Raw genomic sequence first — 19,736 nt, forward strand, 5'->3', positions numbered from 1 at the left:
CAATTTTTATGGCAGCCACAAGGATTAAAATAATCAGCTTCTCGAATCAATTTTTCTTCGTTCCGCCGTCTACTTTCTCCACATCTCCGCGAATCGCTATATTTTACGGCTACTATTTGTACGACAGACGAACATGATTCCGATTTAATTTCCCACGGATTTCCTTCGCGAACGCGCTTAAAAACCACGACAAGTGTTCACCGAATCGTTTCGCTGCGTTTCTGTTTTATCTCCGTACGCGGAAACGATCAGCTCCTAGAGATCCTCGGTTGGAAAATTGTATTTCTCGAATTGCATCGCGCGTACCGTCTCGTTGGAGCGGCGTTCACGCGCTGTTTGCTCGTTTCCTAGGCGATTACGATTCTTCGGAATCGCGGAGATACACAGAAATTTCAGATTCGCTTTCGTAGGCTCTTTTCGGACATACATATTCAGCGTTTTCGGCGGTTGCTTAGGCCGCGAGCGATTCTCCGCGCCGGTTGCTCAAAGCGTTTCAATCGGGGATCGCGATCTCGCTTTCGGAGCCTTTTACTTTCCTGGGCCCGAATCGATGCCGGTGAATTTCGCGGGAGCCAGCCGGGTCGCGTAATAATGCTAATGCCAATCAGCCCCATTTGCATGAGCAAAGAATACCCGGACGATGCGCTGCGAACGTCTCAATTAGCTCGTCGGTGTCTCTAACCCTTTGCACTCGAAGCTGACATAGCTCCAAAAACAAGACATTTTGCCACTCAGCATATTTCGATTGTTTACTTCCTTTTATGCGCACGAGGTTTATTACTATCACTCCCACATACAGCACTTAGATTCTCAGCAGTTTCTTAGGTACATTGATGTGAAAAATTGTTTTAAATTCCTGGCGAATGACGGTTCTATGTACGTGCGTAGATGGAAAAGATCAGTTAAGTCGACTTTTCTCACATCTATCACTCCTGCTTGGTTAATTAAAACCGTGCGAGGTAGTTCTTTTTAAAGGGTGAGGTGTTTTGAGCGGTACAATGAATAGTATAACTTGTTGATAACAATAACTTTGAATTTAATGATAACTGTGCAACGATGTGGTGTAAATGCGGACTAGCTGAAGACTGACTGAAGACAAACTGAAGACGAAAGACTCGCACGCAGAAATGGGTTTTTAAGGGATGTGAAATTGGTGGTGGAGGTGGTAAATAGTAGTGGGAGAAAATTGGGGGTGAGTGTTTAGAGGTTGTTCAGATGCTGTCTTAAATTGTTATGTTCTCGTGCCGGAAACTTTGCAGAGAAAATGGGACGAGTCCCGTCGCTTGGGTCTCAAGAGTCTTCGATTCTTAGGCTAATTTATTGCCTCTAGTCGGGTGGTCGAAGTGATTGGGACTCGGTGTCAAGTTCGAGAGACCCTTTCGTGGGTCCCGCATTGCGTTGCGTCTCAACAACGGTTACGAGTACGATAAAATTTCTGTGTACAATGGAATTTGTTGTATCGAACGCGGAGGATTAAGTAACGAAAAGATCATTGGAAGGTGCGGAATAATTAGAGCGACGAAACCCGACACGTCTCGCCTGGTTAATCGGTTAACGGGCTTCCAAGATCGTTTCGCCAATTGTTCCCGGCGTCCGTGAAGGCTGAGATCGTCTCGGTGGCGTGGGTGGAAATTTCGTATTCGCCGACCTTAACGATCGAGGACAAGTGGAGAGTGCCCACGTACCGTTCTGGCATAAACAAACGCGCGAGCGAGAGCGTTTCGAGCTGTAAGGAAATTTTATCGCGTCTGAGAAACCTGAAATGTCGTTCTGTCGAAGACAGGCGATGGAAAGACGAAGTTTGTTGGACGGACACACAATTTTTATAAAGAAATCTTTCGTGTCCTAAATGGAGAAACTGCAATACTTCTACGAAAAAATTCGTAAAAGTACGTGTTGGTATCATACCAGGAACACGGACCAGTCTAATAGCCACTGGCAGCGAATTAAAGAGGCATAGTCTCGAAACAGTGATCGATGCTCGAGAATAAAGGTGATTGGTCGGCCGCGGTCCAAAAGAAGGCTCGAAGGCGGTCGCTTTTTGCCAACATTTGACGGCACATTAGACGCGATACGCTCATGAGAGGATCCCGGAACAAAACTTTCCGGCGGAAGGACAAGAAGAAAGACAATCGAACGACGGGTGAGTGGGTGGAGGGGGGGGGTCTATCGAGGGGGATTAGGGGGGTGGTGCAGGCCTAGGCTGCCTAAGGCTGGGGCATGTGGCGCGTCGGCAGGTAGGATATAGTCGAATGCGCCGGAGTGGGGAGTCTGTGATAGTCGGATGGACGAGTAGACGGTGGAACACCTCAGTTCAGAGTCGGACGTCCACCGTCGCGGTCCTTCTTTCCGCGAATTGCATTGCAAATCCATCATCCGTTTATCATCCGTTCGATTACGCAACCTAGGCGGCGGTTTTTTTTTAAATCGAAAGTGCACTGAACTTCCTGCACCGAAATCACAGGTTCTCGGAAAAATGTGAGTGCGCGATCCCCAAAGGTTTCCTGGATCGTCCGAAAGTTTGCCGGTCCCGTTGGACCGAACATTTGCCACGTACGCAGCATCGTTGCATTTGCCGGTTGCGCTTTGGATGAACGGTGCGCAGCGTCGATGTGGAGCGCGCACTCTTCTCGCCGGGAAGTGCACGCGCGGCGTATACCCCAAGAAGGACTACGATGAACCGATAGTGTCCTGTCGGATGTGGTCTTGCTTCCGGTTGCTCTCCGAGGGTCGAGAATGATATCGCTGGATCCTTCGTCGAGATCGAGGCTGTCGCCGGTCGCAAGGATCTCTGGAGCCGCGAGACACGCGGTCTCGATCGTCGTTTCGTGACCGGAGCGGTCCGCAACCAGTCGAGAGCGAAAGTGAGGATCGCCGAAGGAGATCGAAGGGAGTCGAAGGGAGATGCGCCAGCTGGAGAACGTCGGCCCGTGACCGTGAACACCCGTGACGTACCAGCTGGAAAAATTGGAGAACCATGGCCCTAAACGCGTCCAGGAACAGCTCGCCCGTTGTTCGGGACAAGGAGAGCATCCCGGCCTACGACGTACGTATCGCGAGTCCTATTTACGCGCACGCGGCGCGATTTCTCTCGCGATTATCCCCTCGACGATGCCCGCTGCCCATTGGCAAATGCAACAGCACACCTTGCAACACCTGTCCCGTGTTCTCGCCCGTCGTTTTTCATCGCTATTGCCGAACCGCGGATTTTATGCATTCGTATAATTAAAAATGTCAAATCAAATGATTTTTCATAAAGGTCCGCAGTTTCAGTATCGGTTTGGTAAAACGAGAGGTGAACTCGTTAATTAAAGGCGCAAAGGTTAGTGGTTCGAGTAATTGCGTGGGTGTGGCTGACAATGGATACCTCGGATCAGCGTTTATCAATGTCTTTCGTGTTCGTGCACGTATTCGTAAGAAACGGAGTTCCCTTTTTAATATCGAACTGAACACGTCCACTGCCACGAGAATTTGATGCATTTCACGCGATTCGACTATTTGTGGAAGCAATCATTGTTGTCAATAGCTGCAATAGTTAACATGTTAAGTGCCAAATATCATTCCCAGAGGTTCTTACAAAATCGGAGCAATTTAATTAACGGAAGCGAAACTAGGAATTTTAAATGTATTATAGCGGATGCCGTTTTAACCCTTTTGAATTCTAAAGATCTTAATAAAATTCAGTTTTGCTGGATACGTCACAATAAAAATGAATGTCTCAACCTAGACAAAAATCACTGTCAGTTATATGTGACCGACACGGCAGTTAACGTGTTAATAGCAATAATCTAGTCAATTTCAATGGTATTAATTTTACGACGATCGTTTCGAAGTAATTTCGTAGCGCCGGTCACCCGATGACGATGAATACATTTTTTCGAATTCTTACCGAAGAGAGACGGTTTGTCCGAAGACATCCTGATCGGCTGGTATCGGTCTTTTCGCAAGTATCTAAACGCGCAGATTCTCGCGACCTTCTTTCGCCGAGGCGAATGGTATTCGGAAGTCGGCGCTCGGCGCACGGTGAAAAATATTTCCAGCGGTAGAAATTAGCGTTGCATTCAATTCACCGGGAAGAGGTTGAATAATAGGACCTTCCCATGATTGTGCGGATCGTTTACCTCGATCTCGGTAACGCGGTCTTTTTTCACGATAATTCGAAACTCGACTGCCATTGCTCTCGGGTCGTGAAGTGTGCCACCGGTAAAACGCATTCTATCGAGAGAAAAAAGAATAACAATCTCTTGCGCAAAAAAAAAAAACTACAGTATTGTTGGTCACGAGCGATGCATTGTTTGCGTATCGCCCGGTTACGTTCGAGATAGCGGGCTTGTTCTAATCGCGACGTTTTTCGGTTACGTAAACGCCGCGTGCACTTCCGAGCTGCGAATTCGACCGTGTTCGATTTATGCATCGTTCGTTCGGTATCGCCTGCTTTGGTTCGAGTGTTCGTGTTCCGCGTAACAAGCAACGGTACGAGGAAACGCGTGACTGCTCGTTTCGATCGTCTGCTGCCGCGATATACTTCCTTTAATTTCATTCTAATCGCGGCTGTAAGTTCCAGTCGATTCGCAAGCTAAACCGATTAAGAGCCGAGACTCCGTAGATTCGCGATAAGGTAGAGTGACTAGGTTACCGACAAAAGTAGGCGAAAAATGGTTTTACAACTTTTCGTCCTTATATGAGAACATTTTTCGCTGGAAAAGGGCTCATTCGAAAGAGCAAGGTTCAATCTAGCACGCGCTGGTCAGGAACTGCCGAGATTATGCAGATATTTGGTAATATAAGCGTTAGAAGTAGGCCAAAAATTGACGATGTGCGTGCCGTGGAATCCAACCATTTTTATACCATTGGATGAGTTTTCTGGATGAAATCGAGAGCAGCGCGCGCTGGAAAATATCTCCAGCTACAAATTTAGCTATAGTTTGTTTTGATTCTCTGCGAAATAAAGCGAAATACTTGAAGCACGTTTCTGGCGTCAGAATTCATAATATCGATAATACAGTGCAAAAAATGTGACAAGTGTAGTCACAGACTTAACACTAGAATTACCGACACAGTTGAGACGTAGCTATCTCTACCAAAACCAGTCAAAATGACTGGTCTTTAAAAAATACGTAATAGTAGAATATTTTTATATTTATTGATTTATTATTATCTTACAAAAGGAACTGCATGTTCTGAGATCATAAAAACTATATAATAACAACTATAATAATAACAATAATCTTAATCTCTCCATTGGCAAATATAAGAAGTATAATATAATAATATAATAATAATAATGAACGTAATAGAATAAATCAAATACAAATATAACTTAAATTATTAGGTACAAAAGTTATCATTCGTCACAGTTCTTACAAACGTAAAGTGTCTTCTGCGTGCATTTTCCGCATACATATTGTTTACAAAGATTGCAAATGGTGGTAGTCTTATTATTATTACAGTACCCTATCCGACGCCATTTGCGTGAATAAGGTGAGTTCTTTGACGTACTTTGAATCTCAGATGCTCTTTGTTCTATCCGAGATTTTTCATAATCAGCGGCAAGTTCATCTGCTAATTGAAACATAAAATCTTTTCTCGATATTTGCTCATCTGTGGTTTCCTTATATAAAATCCGGGCATTTATGCCAGCTAAATCTAAAATATTAAAAAATACTTGAAGTGGCCATCTTCTTGATCCCGACTTCACGCTATATTTTTTTGCCATTTGGTCTGCTATATCTACCCCAAATTTTGTTTTATTATAAAATTCGACCGTCTCAGGTAGGCCCTTTTCGCTTTTTCCAATTTTGACGGTTTTATGTTTTGAGCTCAGGATAAAAACTTTCTTCTTCGGCTTACTTTTATAAATTGTGAGTGTAATCTCATTTGATCGATACAGCAGCGACGAAAAGCGAGCCATGGTATCCTTCTTCGTTTTACAAATTTTTGTGAGTTCTCTTTTGTTTCCGCGTATTGTGCCAACCAGTGTGGTTCTTTTGGCTAATAATTTATATGCCAGCGACAAGCTTGTAAAAAAATTGTCGGTTGTTATGGTCCTTCCCTTCATACTATACGGTTCAATAAGTTCACACCAGTCAAATTGACTGGTACTGGTATAAGTAGCCATGACAAAAAATTACTTTTATTTTAAATGAATAAAACAAAATTAAAGTTTATTATATTATTCTTTAGCTATCCCTGCAGAAGTCATTACATCATTGCGGAGAAAAAATATAACATGGAGTAGGAATTTTAAAATAAAGTTGTCAAACCAGTCATTTTGACTGGTGTGGTAGTTCCAGTGTTAAGACCCGACGGATCAAGACCAAGCCGGATCCTAAGTCAGTGGTTGAAGGCTGTGAACATAAATGTTCAATACAGGTTGTACAGGCTGTGGATTTTGAGATTTTAGCGCCGAAGTTAACGCGAGCATTTCTCAAGCTGGATACCAGCGAACGATAAAAGTCAAAAGAGGAGAATTAATAATTGTCCAGCGCGTACAATTTTCATTCGACACCGGCGCTCGGCTATTGGCATTACGAGCCTACGACGTAATTTATGTTCTAATTAGCTAGACTTCGAATCGGCTTTATTGCAGCGTGAATCGTCGACGGCGATCGTTCTTCGATCGTTTTATAATCGTCTACACGGGTTGCTATCGCACCGGTCGAGAAATCGGCTGGTTAGTGGGTTAATCGTTCCTTCCGCGGAGGCTTGTTCACCTTTTTCTGCTCCCGGCGCGGCGGGCGCTTCCCTGCGATCCGAGAAATAAAAGTTGAGAGAGAGAGAGAGAGAGAGAGAGAGAGAGAGAGAGAGAAAAGGAAAGAAGTATCAGATACGAACTTGACCCCACGGGATAAAAAACTGGTTTAATGGAGTTCCAATTAGTTATGACCGTGCGATAAGCTGGGAAAGAAGCGGTGCCGGTTTAATTATTCTCCCGGGATGATAAAGAAAGTACCGGTTTTAAAGCGCGCGCACGCGCTGCGTGCTCTCCTGCGCATTGTTACCGCAGACAATCGCGTTATTTGCATTCCGCCTTCTGCTATCTTGTCGCTGCAACGGGGCCGACTGGAAAAGTTACTCGGCTACGTTTCTACCGCGAAATTAGTGACAAATCTGTTGGGTGGAGCCGCGAGTTTATCCTCGACCAGATAAACTGAGCTAATTTCAATAATTCGGAGTTGCAATCCTTTTTAACTCAGCCGTTAAGGTGTCGTTAGGTCGTTGAAAATGGTTAAAATTACCGTTAACACGTTAAGCGCCAAATATCAATCCCAGAGATTCTTTCAAAATCAGAGTAATTTAATTAACGAAACCAAAACTAGAAATTTAAAATATGTTATAGGGGATGTTGTCTTAACCCTTTTGAATTCGAAAGACTGCAATAAAATTCGATTTATCCGGATATCTTATAATAAAAATGAATTTCTAATCCCAGTCAAAAATCACTGTCAGTCATATGTGACTGACATGGCAGTTAACGTGTTTTCGCATAATTCTTTATAGGGCATGCAGTTTTCTGAATGACGAACGAAGTCGTCAGCACGCCTTTTTTCCAGATGATCAATGGTTAGCAGATGATTAACAGTTTCGCAAACTAGGATTATCGATAGCCGATTAGCAGGCACCTCGTTAGATTCAGCCTTGCAACCTAGCTCGGGGACACGCGCTTTGATTCCAGGTAAAACGATTATCCTGACCTCGGCTGGAACAATGGGCAATCGGCTGATGATCATTTCGAGCGTCGGTTACAGATAAATTAACACGTTCTATAATGTATGCTGCAGCAACCCGTATACATGAGCCGCTCACTTGCCAAAACGATTAACTGCATAAAACAGAAAGTGGAGAAATGTGATGAAATAACGTACATACGACTGAGCCAAGTGCTTCGACACTTAACCCTTTGCACTCGGAGCTATTTTAACTCCAAAACGAAACTAACTCCAATTAACTCCATTCCGACCTAAAATATTTCCCTCCAATATATTTTTTTTTCATGTTATACACGAAAATGGTGCAATTTACTCGTACAATACCGAAATGTTTAGTAATTTATTAATGCACAAAATATTTTGACAGTCGCCGTTCGAGTGGTAAGGGTTAAATTAAAAATATTTCATATGCACTATGAACGGTAAAATCCCCGGATAGTTGAATCGAATCCGTTCGGTAGAAAACGCATGCGGGTTGCACGAGATTAGTTCGGTCCCGTATACGGCTGTTTAGCAGAAATTAAACCGATTACACCGGCACCTCGCCGTTATTATCGTCCGAACCCGAACAAATAACCCGTGTTCTCCTTTTTCCTATCGACGTGTGTTCCGCTCGATTTCGCGGCTCCGCGAAAGTCTTGATCTCTCGTAACGGTATTCTTAATAATAATTGCGAAAACCGGCGCGGGTTATAATCAGAGGAACCGAAAGAAGAGGTTCTTTTCTCGATTACTATTAAACCTCGGCTCTTTTTCTCTCTCTCTCTCTCTCTCTCTCTCTCTCTCTCTCTCTGTCTTGCGCGAGAGGGGTTTCGATGGCGAATGGTGCTCGCAATTAACCCGACCGAGCCATTCTCACGACCGTAACCGTGTAAACGGTCCTCCGGGAGCGCGTCGCAAAGTTCATCGAAAGACTTCCCACTTTCGTGGCTAATTATAGGCCGGGGATCGCGCTCGATCGGTTCTACACCGATAACTAAATAGGCGCGTGCCTAATCTCCGTTCCCGGAAACTTTGGTCCTCGAAAAATTGAGGGTGCGATTATACCGAAATTATTAGATCGTATTATCGGGGCTAAGTTGTTGGTTCGCGATTGATTTGCCTGAATTGATGTTGAAAAATTCCCGAAGCCATAGACTTTAAAAAATTATGCGATAATGTGTTAACTAGGGGAACCCGATGGTCGGGGCGAGTCGGGAAGAGGTCGGGTCGGGTTCCCGAAAATTTCGAGATTCTCGAAAATTTCGATTTCCCTTTAGCGAATCCCAATCATTTCGATTTCCCATTAGGTAATCCCGATAATTTCAAGAATCCCGACTTTTTCGGGAATCCCGACACTTTCGAGAATCTCGAAATTTTCGGGTTCTCGCACACCCGTAGTGTTAATAGAACCCATTTTCAATGACGTGTTTACGGATTGTTCAAGATCCGCAGGGCGTTGCAAGCCATATTCTGCGTTTAAGGCGAAATAAACCGCTGTGCGGCGTCTCGTTTGACGGCGATTAGCGGTCGCGGAAGTTTATAGACGTCTGAAAAGAGAAAGAGAGAGGGAGAGAGAGAGAGAGACAGAGAGGACGAGTGGACGAGAGGACTGGGGGAACCGGTGGTTATCGGGCACGCGTAAATCTTAGTTTAACCGGTAATCCTCTGGCGAAGAAGCGAGACCGAGACCTGGGGACCGGCTTCCTCTCCCGTAGCCGTGGAACAGACAACCGACGGTTCCCTTATTCTTATTCCCTTCGTCGATGCGGTATAACTGTACCAGGGTGTGGCTTACATGTTGAGACGCGACGAGACTCCACGCCTGTCGGAAACGGTCTTGCACGAAACTCATAATAGCCCGTTAGATCGATCTGCTATGGTAACGCATGTATGCACGCGAACGGCTTGCACACCGCGAGTCGCGACCTTTGCCGCCCCTTAAACAGGGACAGGATCTTGCCTGAGAAACCACCATTAATTATCTCACAGAGGAAATTCGGAAAATGCCAATTCTCCCGTCTAATTCGCCCCCAGAGACCGATCGTGCGAGAATTCATTCTGTTCGACCAAATTCTTCTTTCGAACTTGAAGAATTCCCCTTTCGTATTATCGTTCTACATTACGTTCCGCTTTCAATTATGCTTTTAATCCTGGCCGTGGTCTGCGTCCTTACAATTGTTCTCCACGCATACATTTACTTTCTATATATTTCTGAAGCCACCTTGTATCGAATAAAATAGCTAATGATTTAAACTGTTTACAAAAGAAATAGAATTATTACTGGTACTTCGAACACTTCAATTTTATATTAACCCTTAACGGACCAATACCGCCATACAAGCGGTATGACACTTTTACTTATTGGGTCCAATGCCGCGTATGTGGCGGCAAAAATAAAAAAAAAAGATAAAATATAAATATTTTACTTTCTGTACTTGATATAAAAATATTGAGTCCACAGTTTCTCTTCGTATGAAAAATAGCTTGATGGGAAGTGAACTTGAAATACTTCCGGACTGTTAAGGGTTAATTTCTCGGATAATACAGCAATAAAAAAGCAATAGAAAATACAGCAATGTAAAAATTGTTTCGAACAATAGTAATAGTTTCAGTGTCACCTAAGGTTAAACATTCCCGCTCTCCGTTGTCTTACTTTATTCTCGTGTAGAGAACTTTTTAGGATGCACCGAATTGGGAACGCCGGTAATGGAGATACAGAGTCAGCGGAGTCAAAAAAGGCCGGGAAACTCTGTTCCCGAAGGAACGGGCGAAGGGAAGTTCGCCTGGTAAACTTTCTCGCGCAAAGCGAAAAGGCTTTTTAGCCGATCCGATGGCGCATCGACGACGGAAAGTGGTTCGCCGATTAATCGGTCTCGAACTAAAAGCGAAAAACGCGGGGGATCTCTTTCGAGGACGAGCAACGAGCAACGAGCGGGAAATTGTCCGTGACTTTTTTACGTCTGGTGGCTTGTTCGAAACGCAGTTTCGAGGAGACCTCGCTGGATGAATTATTTCAGCGACAATCTGGCGTCGTTCGCCGCGCACGTCCCAGGTTAATTAGCTTCCCCTCCATCCCCCCTCGCCGTCTCCTTCTCTGTCTCTCTCGCGCGCGATTGCCGCGACGCCTGGAACGAGTTTAACGATAAATATTTATCGCGGATAGCTCCCTATTCTGGGACGTCCTTCGTCGAATATCTCGCCTCCGAGACGAGTTAGACGCCCGTTGTTTTAATCCTCGAGACACGCGCTTTTCCATTTTTCTTTTAACTTTTATTCCCTCCCGTCGAGCCGCGCTGCGAACTGTAAAATCCATATTTCATTTAACTTTTCCCATTCAATTTAACGTTACACTGATCAACGTTAGATTTGATAGGTTTTCTTTCAGTTAGTACATTCACTCTACGCAGTTTCACTTTGCACCTGTTTCCTGTAATCGGTTCAGAACGTTTTTATTAGGGGTACCTATAGTGTTCCTTCTCGAGAATTTCTCGAGAAATTTTATAATTGATTATTTCTCATTTCTCGAGAAATTCCGGTATTTCTCGAAAAATTTAAATCTAGGAAAATTCTTATGAATCTCTTTTATTTTATAACATATAAATTCATAAATTCTCTTAAATTCTTATTTAAAACTTCAGAAAAACTGAATACTGAATTGAGTAATGAGTTTCTTGTTGTTATTAAAGAAGAAATATCTAAAAGAAGAGACAAGATTGTTGTATCCCTTATGAAATATCTGCATAATCCAGAATCTCTGCAGAAAGATTCAGAAGATACATTTTTTTATTTAACATCCAAGGCAGATATGTATGAAATGGCAAAACAAATTGTAAGCAGACCTTTTGGAAAATATAACAATGATTCTTATGAAAATAGTGAAAAACTTTCAGATTCTCAGAATGAGGAACTATCACTGGAAAAACAGATAGAATTAGAAATTGCAGACAGCCTTCAAGAATTTAGTGTCGAGAGTTTAGCGGCAGAAGAAAATAAATTCCGGACTCTAACAAAGGAATTCCAAATTTTTTAGTCCACTGAAAGGACACTCAATCTTCAGCAACTTTTGGATGTTCTGTATACGATAAAGCCAACATCCACACAAAATGAAAGAAATTTTTCTACGGCTACAGATTTTGTTACAAAAAAAAAAAAGAAGTAGATTGTCTGATTCTACATTAAACGCATTATGCTTCTTAAAAAGTCTTTTCAAAACAAAAGCGTAATGTTTCACTTTATAAAAGTTTGGTAAAAGTTTCCTAATATTTTTTTATTTTATAAAACATTCTCGAGGATTCTCGAGAATTATCGATAAGTATAGTCTTATTTCTCATTTCTCGAGAAATGAAAAATGTTGAGAAATCAGGAACACTAGGTACCCATAAGTAATCAATTATTTGCAAAGAATTTGTTTTGCCTTTAGTTCTGTACCGATCGTTGAAGAGGAAACACGCATTCTTTTACAGTTTTCGGAAAAGCAGCCTGTGTTCAAAATAATCTAAAAAGTATAATTTTACCGAAATAATTTTCTTTCTTCTTTGGACAATATCTCGTTAACTATTAGGTTTAGGACTTATCAAGGTCAACGCTTTTATACTCAGATTTTAATACTCTATCGATCTGTTGTATAAAAAATGGGACATTCCATTCAAAAAATGATGTTGATCTTGACAATACTATAAAAAAAAAAATGTTTTTCGAACTTTTTTTATTGCAATATATAGCCAATCGAAAACTGATCAACTTTTATTGAAAATATTTTTTGTCAGATTATCGCAAGTACTTAAAAAATCGTGAAAACTGTTACGTGGGACACCCTGTATAATAAATTAAGAAATACAAACTTGAATTTACTACAAAGTTTGTTTCAGATTTCAAAATAATTGATTACTTATGGGCCCCCCTAATATTTTGCCGAAAAAGTCTGATGAAAGTATGAACGAAGTTAGAAGGGAATTTTAAAATTCCATTCTTCTACCATAAAAATTCTTTTTCTTCCAGAACATCCGTGAAAATTGTCTTTCTTCCGGAACACCTTGTTAGGAGTTTTCTCGCCGACTCGGATCAAAGTGTATCGATCCCGAAAATAAAAGCCGGGGAGGAAGATTCGAGAGCTCGCGAAACAACTAGTGTCCTCGAAGTCCGTCGGAACTTCCACGAAGTCCTGAGACAAATGCAATTTGCATCTTGGTCGTTGCATCTTGCTCTGCTTATATACCTGGTAGAAGTTAGTTTCCATATTTCCGAATGCAGGAATTTCTCATTACGGCGATGTATACCCGTAGCGAATGAATAATTCCATAGTGTAGAAAATTACATGCAGGCGATGCTCGAAAACGTTCGATCGGCGAACGCGTGTCGATCTCTGCTGAATGAGTTGTGCGAACTCGATGCGCAAAGTTGCATTTCTCTGTGCGTCCTGCGCGAAGGAGCTCGTACCCTTGAAACGTGTCGTCGGAGTTCCTCGGCTCGTTTCATTCAGACACGACGAACCCTAACCGGTGTTACGTAAGGTCTCGCGTATTATGCGAAGGAGACCTTGTCTTCCATCGGTCGTACATACGTTACGTCATCTCGGAGACTCTACCGCGGTGCACCAACTGCTGCACCAACTGCTACCGCGACGCTCGCGTTAGTCCGGCGAATTGCGTCTCAATCGGTTTTTATCCTTTCCTGTTTTTGCTCTCCTCCTCTCGCTGGGAACGCTTCCGCAACAGAAACGTTTTCGCTCTTTTTATTGCGCCTTGGTCGCTGGCCGACGGTGTTAAGCGGAACGCAACTGCCGACGCAATCAACAGAGCTTCAATCCTCTTCAGATCGCACTTTATTTTAGGCGAAAGGGTCAGTCAATCGGACTACTTTGTAGGACAATTTAGGGCTTACGAAATTAGGTAGCACAAAATCCAACAGGATTGCTCGTGTGATTGTATTTTCAACGAACGAGTTGTTGAACTTTCTTTCATTTCTGAATTACGTTCGTTTAACGCGTCAGGTGGCTAATAAAAGGCAAATTGGGGATCGAGAAGTGCAGGAAATTTTGGCGACAGCTTCTCAAAGTCCTACGATCACAGTAGCAATGAAACGGTCACCTGGTCTTTTCCTCCAGGTCCCGAAGGATCGTTCGCGTTATCCTCGAGGAATCTGGTTACTCCGATCTGCGGTTTGCGGTCGAGGAATTTCGCGAAGATTGCGCGCGTTCTCGCGAAGGTAAAGAAATTCTATGACGACACAGTTCGGTGCAGGACAGTACACGGAGGACAGGACAGGAAAGGCAAGGCTCGAGGTCCGTACTTGGCTCGTGCCCACTTACCTCCGACGTACAAGCGGTACGCGACCGCCTCGTTGCAACGGACCGTGCATTTCTGCATTCTTTTCATTGTGTATCGACCGACAAAACGTTCCCCGAGCCCGTCATTATCTCGGTCAGCGCGCAAACGGATTGCCAGCTTGCCAGAAATCGGCGCGCGACTCGCGATCCTAGCTCTCTCCGGCATCTTTTCTCTCTCTCTCTCTCTCTTCTTGAGCCGCTCGCGAATCTTCTCTCTATCCTTCAGCCTCTCGTGCATCCTCCCGGACAGTTTCCGCATGTTCGATGCCTGCCTATCGGTTACCGGGACCCGATTTCCTTGCCAACAGTCGTTTCTCGGATCACCGCGCTCTAGCCGAGGATCGTCCTCAGTAAAGCCTCGCGAAACGGATGAACGGTTTCGACTATAACATCGTCGCTCGTGCCTCAAATAAATAATTAAATTCCTATCATGTATTAGAAAAAGAGCTTTCAGCTTCGAGATGGAAGCAAAAATTGTCTCGCTAAAGTGGAGCAGAAACGTCGAACGATTAATCCTAGCTGAGCTGTCATGTGCGTATGCAAATGACAACGCCAATTAGGAACACTGATATCATTGAACTCTTCTCCACAGTGAAAATATTTAACCTTACAAAGAGACGGTATAGGCACATGGAATGGAACAGTCACGTTTTTAGCAGTGGATTTATTCATTGAAACATGCGATGGTCAAGATTCCGGTACCAACTGTCGTATTACCTGGACAGGCGACCGGACAGTTCGACCAGGAAACAGTAAAACCGAAGACAAACGCGCCAACGAATACAGACCCCTGGGAACATGAATCATTGATTAGTTCTCTGTCGACGAGAATTTTTGAACGAGTTCGAAGTGTCGAACTGCGACGATTGCAAGAAACAATGTTGGAGCAAATACTACAAAATAGATGCTGTACCGTGGATGTTCTTACGAAATATTTCATCGGAGATTCTGGGACAGAGTCCGACTTACGAAACTGGACATGTCTCTCTCTCTCTCTCTCTCTCACTCTCTCTATCCCTCCCTCTCTGGGAAAGAGTCTCTTTAAGTGGATGTATCCGAAGCTAGGATCGATAGTTCGCTCGGCTCAGCCTCTTTGCGAGCAACTATGTACACAGATACACTCGGGAACCTTTAACCCTGGGAAAGCGGACGTTTTTCACGTCTGCATACTAGGCGACCTAGACCCCCGGCCTCGACATTTGACTCTTACCTCCTCGTTTAGGACAAAATCATTTTGGGACGTTTACTTTACTTTACTTTACTTTACGTTTACTTTTACTTGACGACGCACGTTGCTTAGCCTGAGAGATTCGAGGCTTTCACGGGCAGCCGTCCCCTACAGTTCTTTCGAGGTTTTCTGTTAGCTGAGTATCTGGTAACAGTACATAAAATTAGTAAGGGTAACGCGACGAGGGTGGCCATAATTAGATTAGAAGACGGGAGGAACCCTGCACCCCTAATTCACGGAGAAAGTAAAATGCTCCGCGATGAGATCGTTATTCCGTAACTGCGGATTTTGTGGATTAATAACAAAAATGGATTAGCAGAATACAAAACCGTACAGACACTAGAATAAAGATGTTGTTAGATTATTTTCGACTTATTCGAATGATTAAAAGAGGAAACGAATTATGGTTTAGGTCCTGTTTCGTACGATTGACTTTGACAATTTTTGCACGAACCTCCGCAGTCTGTAAATCACAGATGGCGAGTGGATCGTTGACGAGAGACATCAAGGATAGTTTAAGGCCGAGTAAAGTCGAATTTACGACACGAGCGTGCTACGCGTCGCGTCGGTTGGCCAAGCTCGAAGCAGCGTTTGCATATGCATCCGCAGTCTTGGAGCGGCGCGTTTATGCCTCGTCCTTGCGCGGAGCGTGCGTTGCCGCGTTTTGCAACGAGCAGTCTAACGCAATCGACGCCCAACGAGCGATCGCTTCGTCCGACTGAAAAGGAGAATTCCCCTTCTCGGGAGAAGAAGAATTTCGCATCGACGATCGGTCCGACGCGAGAACGCTCGCGGAGGAGCAGAAAAATCACCGACGCGAATCTCCGCGCGGGAATTTCGCTTTCGTTCGGAAATCGCGCGTGGCTGAACGCGCGCACGCACTCGCGCGAACAAAAATTCGCGTAACTCGCGCGGTCACGCCGCCGTAACATCCTTCGAGAGCGTAACACCCTTCGCGGGTCGGCCGCCGCGCCGGTTTGCCAGCGACGCGCTCTCTCGCGGACTCGGGGAACACGGAAACGCGGCAAAAACTCGGTTAATGTGCATCGTCTCGGAGCGGGTCCGAGCGGAATGGAGCGGAGAGGAGCAGAGAAGCTGCGTGCCGGCGATATCCTCGCGCAAGGACGTCGCGTCGGCTGGGATCATCGCTAAAAGCGTCGCAACCGGTTTCCGCCCCGGACACGAGTTATTCGATCGTTAATCGACTGCGCGAGATCTCGCCGCGTTTCCATATCCTCCAGCCATCAAACACCGAAGCGAATCGCTCGGGGATGCCGATCCCTCTTTCAACGATCACCCGTTTCGCTCCACGTCGATACAGCGTGGAAAACATCGAATTAAAACGCGAACATTCCCGAGGAACTCCTTAAAGAAACTACAACAACTTTTTCAGTCGAATTCTTGGAACATCTTATTAATGTTAACACTTTTCCGACCGGTAGCCTATTAATCGGCTTTTTGTCCCGGACGCTCACCGACCGGAAGCCTATTAGTTTATTAGTTTATTAGTTTGTTAGTCTATGAAATCTGCTGACAGAATGTGGTTACCCAACCCTTATTTGCAGCTAGTGGTTAGGTTGTACAAAATGCAAGAATGTTGAGAGTGCACTTGTCATTGAAAATCAGCCGCGTTTGAACTGTGTTAAACGAAAATATTGGCTTACGCTTGTTTAACACTTTGACTGCCAAACTAGAAACCTCAAAAATTCCATAAAATCAAAGCAAGTTATTTAATGAAATAAAAATTGAAAAAAATTAAATGTATGATATTGGGTAGTCCTCCAGCTTTCGTGCATTTTACAGATCCTAATTGAATTTGGTAGAATGAATATATTAACGTAAGAATTCATTTTAAAACCAGGACAAATAATTCCGTCACCCACATATGGGTGACATGGCAGTCAACGTGTTAAAGGAGCAAAATTTTATACAATTTTCTATAGAAGCGTCAGGATTGTTCGAACAGCAGGCGATAATGGTTCTATTTTGTCTCTCCGACTCGCCTAACGAGATAACTTCGTCGTCCCTTCTCGCGCACAGATGTCCGGTCATCAGGATCGTCCGGTGATAGGATGGCCAGCGGCCATTTTATGGCACCGAACGCACTCGATCTCGCGCGGTTTGCGAAACCCGACGGGCGCGTTTAACGACGCGTGTTCCGCGAAACGGCGGCCGTAACGGCGCTCGTTGCGAAATACTCCGTACAACGACCATAGATGTACATACACAGAAATCCGTGGCACGCGCGATCGTGCCCACATCCAGCGCGTTACGATTTCCATGGAGCGGCGACGCACGCTGGACAAGGATCTCGTGTTGCGTCGGCAGGTGTAGGTCGATTCCATTAGCTGTTGTTACCTGCCGTCGATCCGATCTATCCGATCTGCCCCGCAAACACCATCGATTCTAGAAGGAGTCCAGATTAATCCCCGTGACCCAGAGTATCTATATTGCCAGTTAAAAATGTGATCACTTTTTAGAGATTCATTCGAATCGGTATTCCTCCGAGAGCTGCAAGAAGAAAATAGATCTATGGACGTGCAAAAGAGTGAAAGAAAAATTGTAGAACATGAAATAATTGATTTGAACGCAAAACCTGCCAAGCATTAAAAGTGTCCGGTTGCCTTACAAAAATGGTTACATTAAATTTATCGAGTTCGTCTGTGATTTTCTTGAACAAGGAAATTTATTCCATTATTTTGCAATTTCAATAATTGCAAAACTATTAAACCGGTCATTCGACGCATCTGTCTGACAGCTAAAAAGTTGACGATGCACAGGACCATGTACAGCCACGTTTAGTAAAATTCTCACGCACCGAAGTGGATAGACAGCGTTCTAAATTGACGCGTTTTGATACGTCTGCAGCGATCGGCTATTCGCCTTTCGAAACGGTTCTCCTATTCGATCGCGAGCATTGCCAAACCCGCGTCCCGGTTCTCCAGGCCTTCTCCAGTCTCTAGGTGGCTACCTTATTGTTGCGCTCTGTTGCAACAATTCCGCTGGCCGGCTCCATCACGGCCAATTAAGTGATTTGGTAGCCCAAATACGCAACTGCTCGGTCGCACTTGGTCGAGGCCAGATCCGGCCTCCGCTCCGTCGACTCTCTCGAAGATCCGATTGCAACTTTGTTCACACTTTCGTTGCGCGGGGAAAACGCTTTTGAAAAGTCTTGCGGAAAAATGTGAAATCTCCGCGGTGTAGAGAATGGAATCCCAGCGGAACGTTTTGCAAAAGGAACAAGACCGCAGATACGGTACCTTAGATAAGCAAACACATAGACAGCAACATTTACAAAAAGTTAGTACGGTCCCGTTGGCGTCTCGAAAAGGTTAAGGTGAATCATGGCTGTATCTTATCCGACCGCCGAGTAATCCCGTAGACTTAATTCCGCGATAAGAATCGTTCGCTGCAACTGTATGCTGAAATTCATTCGGCACACCGGTATGTACAGTTCCCGTTTCAACTTCGCGCGATGCAGGCGATGCAGGCGATGCAGTCTCTGTGTTCTGACCTGCCCAATGAACGAACACTTGTCTGTTAAAATCAGTATCCGCAATATTTCATTTCCTGAGTGCTACTTGTATAAAAATTGTGGCATTGTTAAGTTCTTACATTCCAGAACACGATTCTAACAATATTCGACGGTTGTAAAACTGGTCCGAACGACCGATGAATGAACATCAATTTTTAACGAACGAATAGAGTTAAATTAGGAGTTCAGTGGCTGATAGTTTATAAAAATAGTTACGTCTCCAGCGAATTTCCAATACCGCCTAAATTTCAACACGAAGAGGGCTTGCTATTTTTCCATCTAACACGAATTGCGTTGATTCACCGGGTAGGTTATCCTATTCGGGCGAACTATAGCCGCGTTGCAGCGTTGAATCGGCCGCTCGGACGCCGAGAGGAAACTTCTCCGAAAGGAAATTAATCAGATTTTCACCCAAGGGGTTCTTTTCGCCGGATGTAACGAGTCGGTAACGAGAGATAGACGCCGGGCCAGCGATTCGCGTTGAATTTCAAGGACCTTGAAATTTAGCACCTCGGACGCTGCAACCGAAATCTGAAATCCCAACTCGGCGAAGTAATTAACGCTTCTCCGGGTGGTACGCGACCGGCAAGCCGTTAACAGCGGGCACCAGGGAGCAAAGTCGAACGAGGCTCCGTCGACGATCTTTCCTTCGCAGCTTGCCTCTGTAAATAATATCGTTTAGACGCCCACCGTAACAGAAAACCGGTCGACCGCGTAACGAATCAATGTCGGACGAAGCTTGTGGATACGCGAGCGTAACTCTTGTCTCTGCCTACGCCGATCTCGATTCGCCGCGTAACTTCCGCCGATCGCTCGAACCTCGAATCGATCTCGATCCGCCATCGGCGGGCATGACGCAACCGCTTCTTCCGACTCGTCGATCAGTTCCTCTAACCCACACACCGTTTTCTCGATCGAGATCCGAACGAACACGCGTCTTTGGTTCCCTACTTTTCGA

At 44.6% G+C, this 19,736-nt stretch overlaps 1 protein-coding gene across 8 annotated transcripts in view; it reads left to right on the forward strand.

Annotated features, from left to right (window-relative positions):
* The window catches only part of Wdr62 (WD repeat domain 62), a 166,436-nt gene that overhangs the window by 80,777 nt on the left and 65,923 nt on the right, over positions 1 to 19,736 (forward strand). Inside the window, exon 1 of one of the 8 annotated variants that reach the window (XM_076786277.1) lies at positions 2,312 to 3,046. The exons of the other annotated variants lie outside the window; for them this stretch is intronic. Coding sequence (XP_076642392.1) covers positions 2,978 to 3,046 — 69 coding nt within the window. The 5' untranslated portion in view covers positions 2,312 to 2,977. Of the gene's footprint in view, positions 1 to 2,311; positions 3,047 to 19,736 lie in introns of those variants that run through there. 8 annotated transcript variants of the gene reach the window in all.

Source organism: Halictus rubicundus, chromosome 4, assembly GCF_050948215.1.
Source record: "Halictus rubicundus isolate RS-2024b chromosome 4, iyHalRubi1_principal, whole genome shotgun sequence".
Classification (NCBI taxonomy): Eukaryota; Metazoa; Arthropoda; class Insecta; order Hymenoptera; family Halictidae; genus Halictus; species Halictus rubicundus.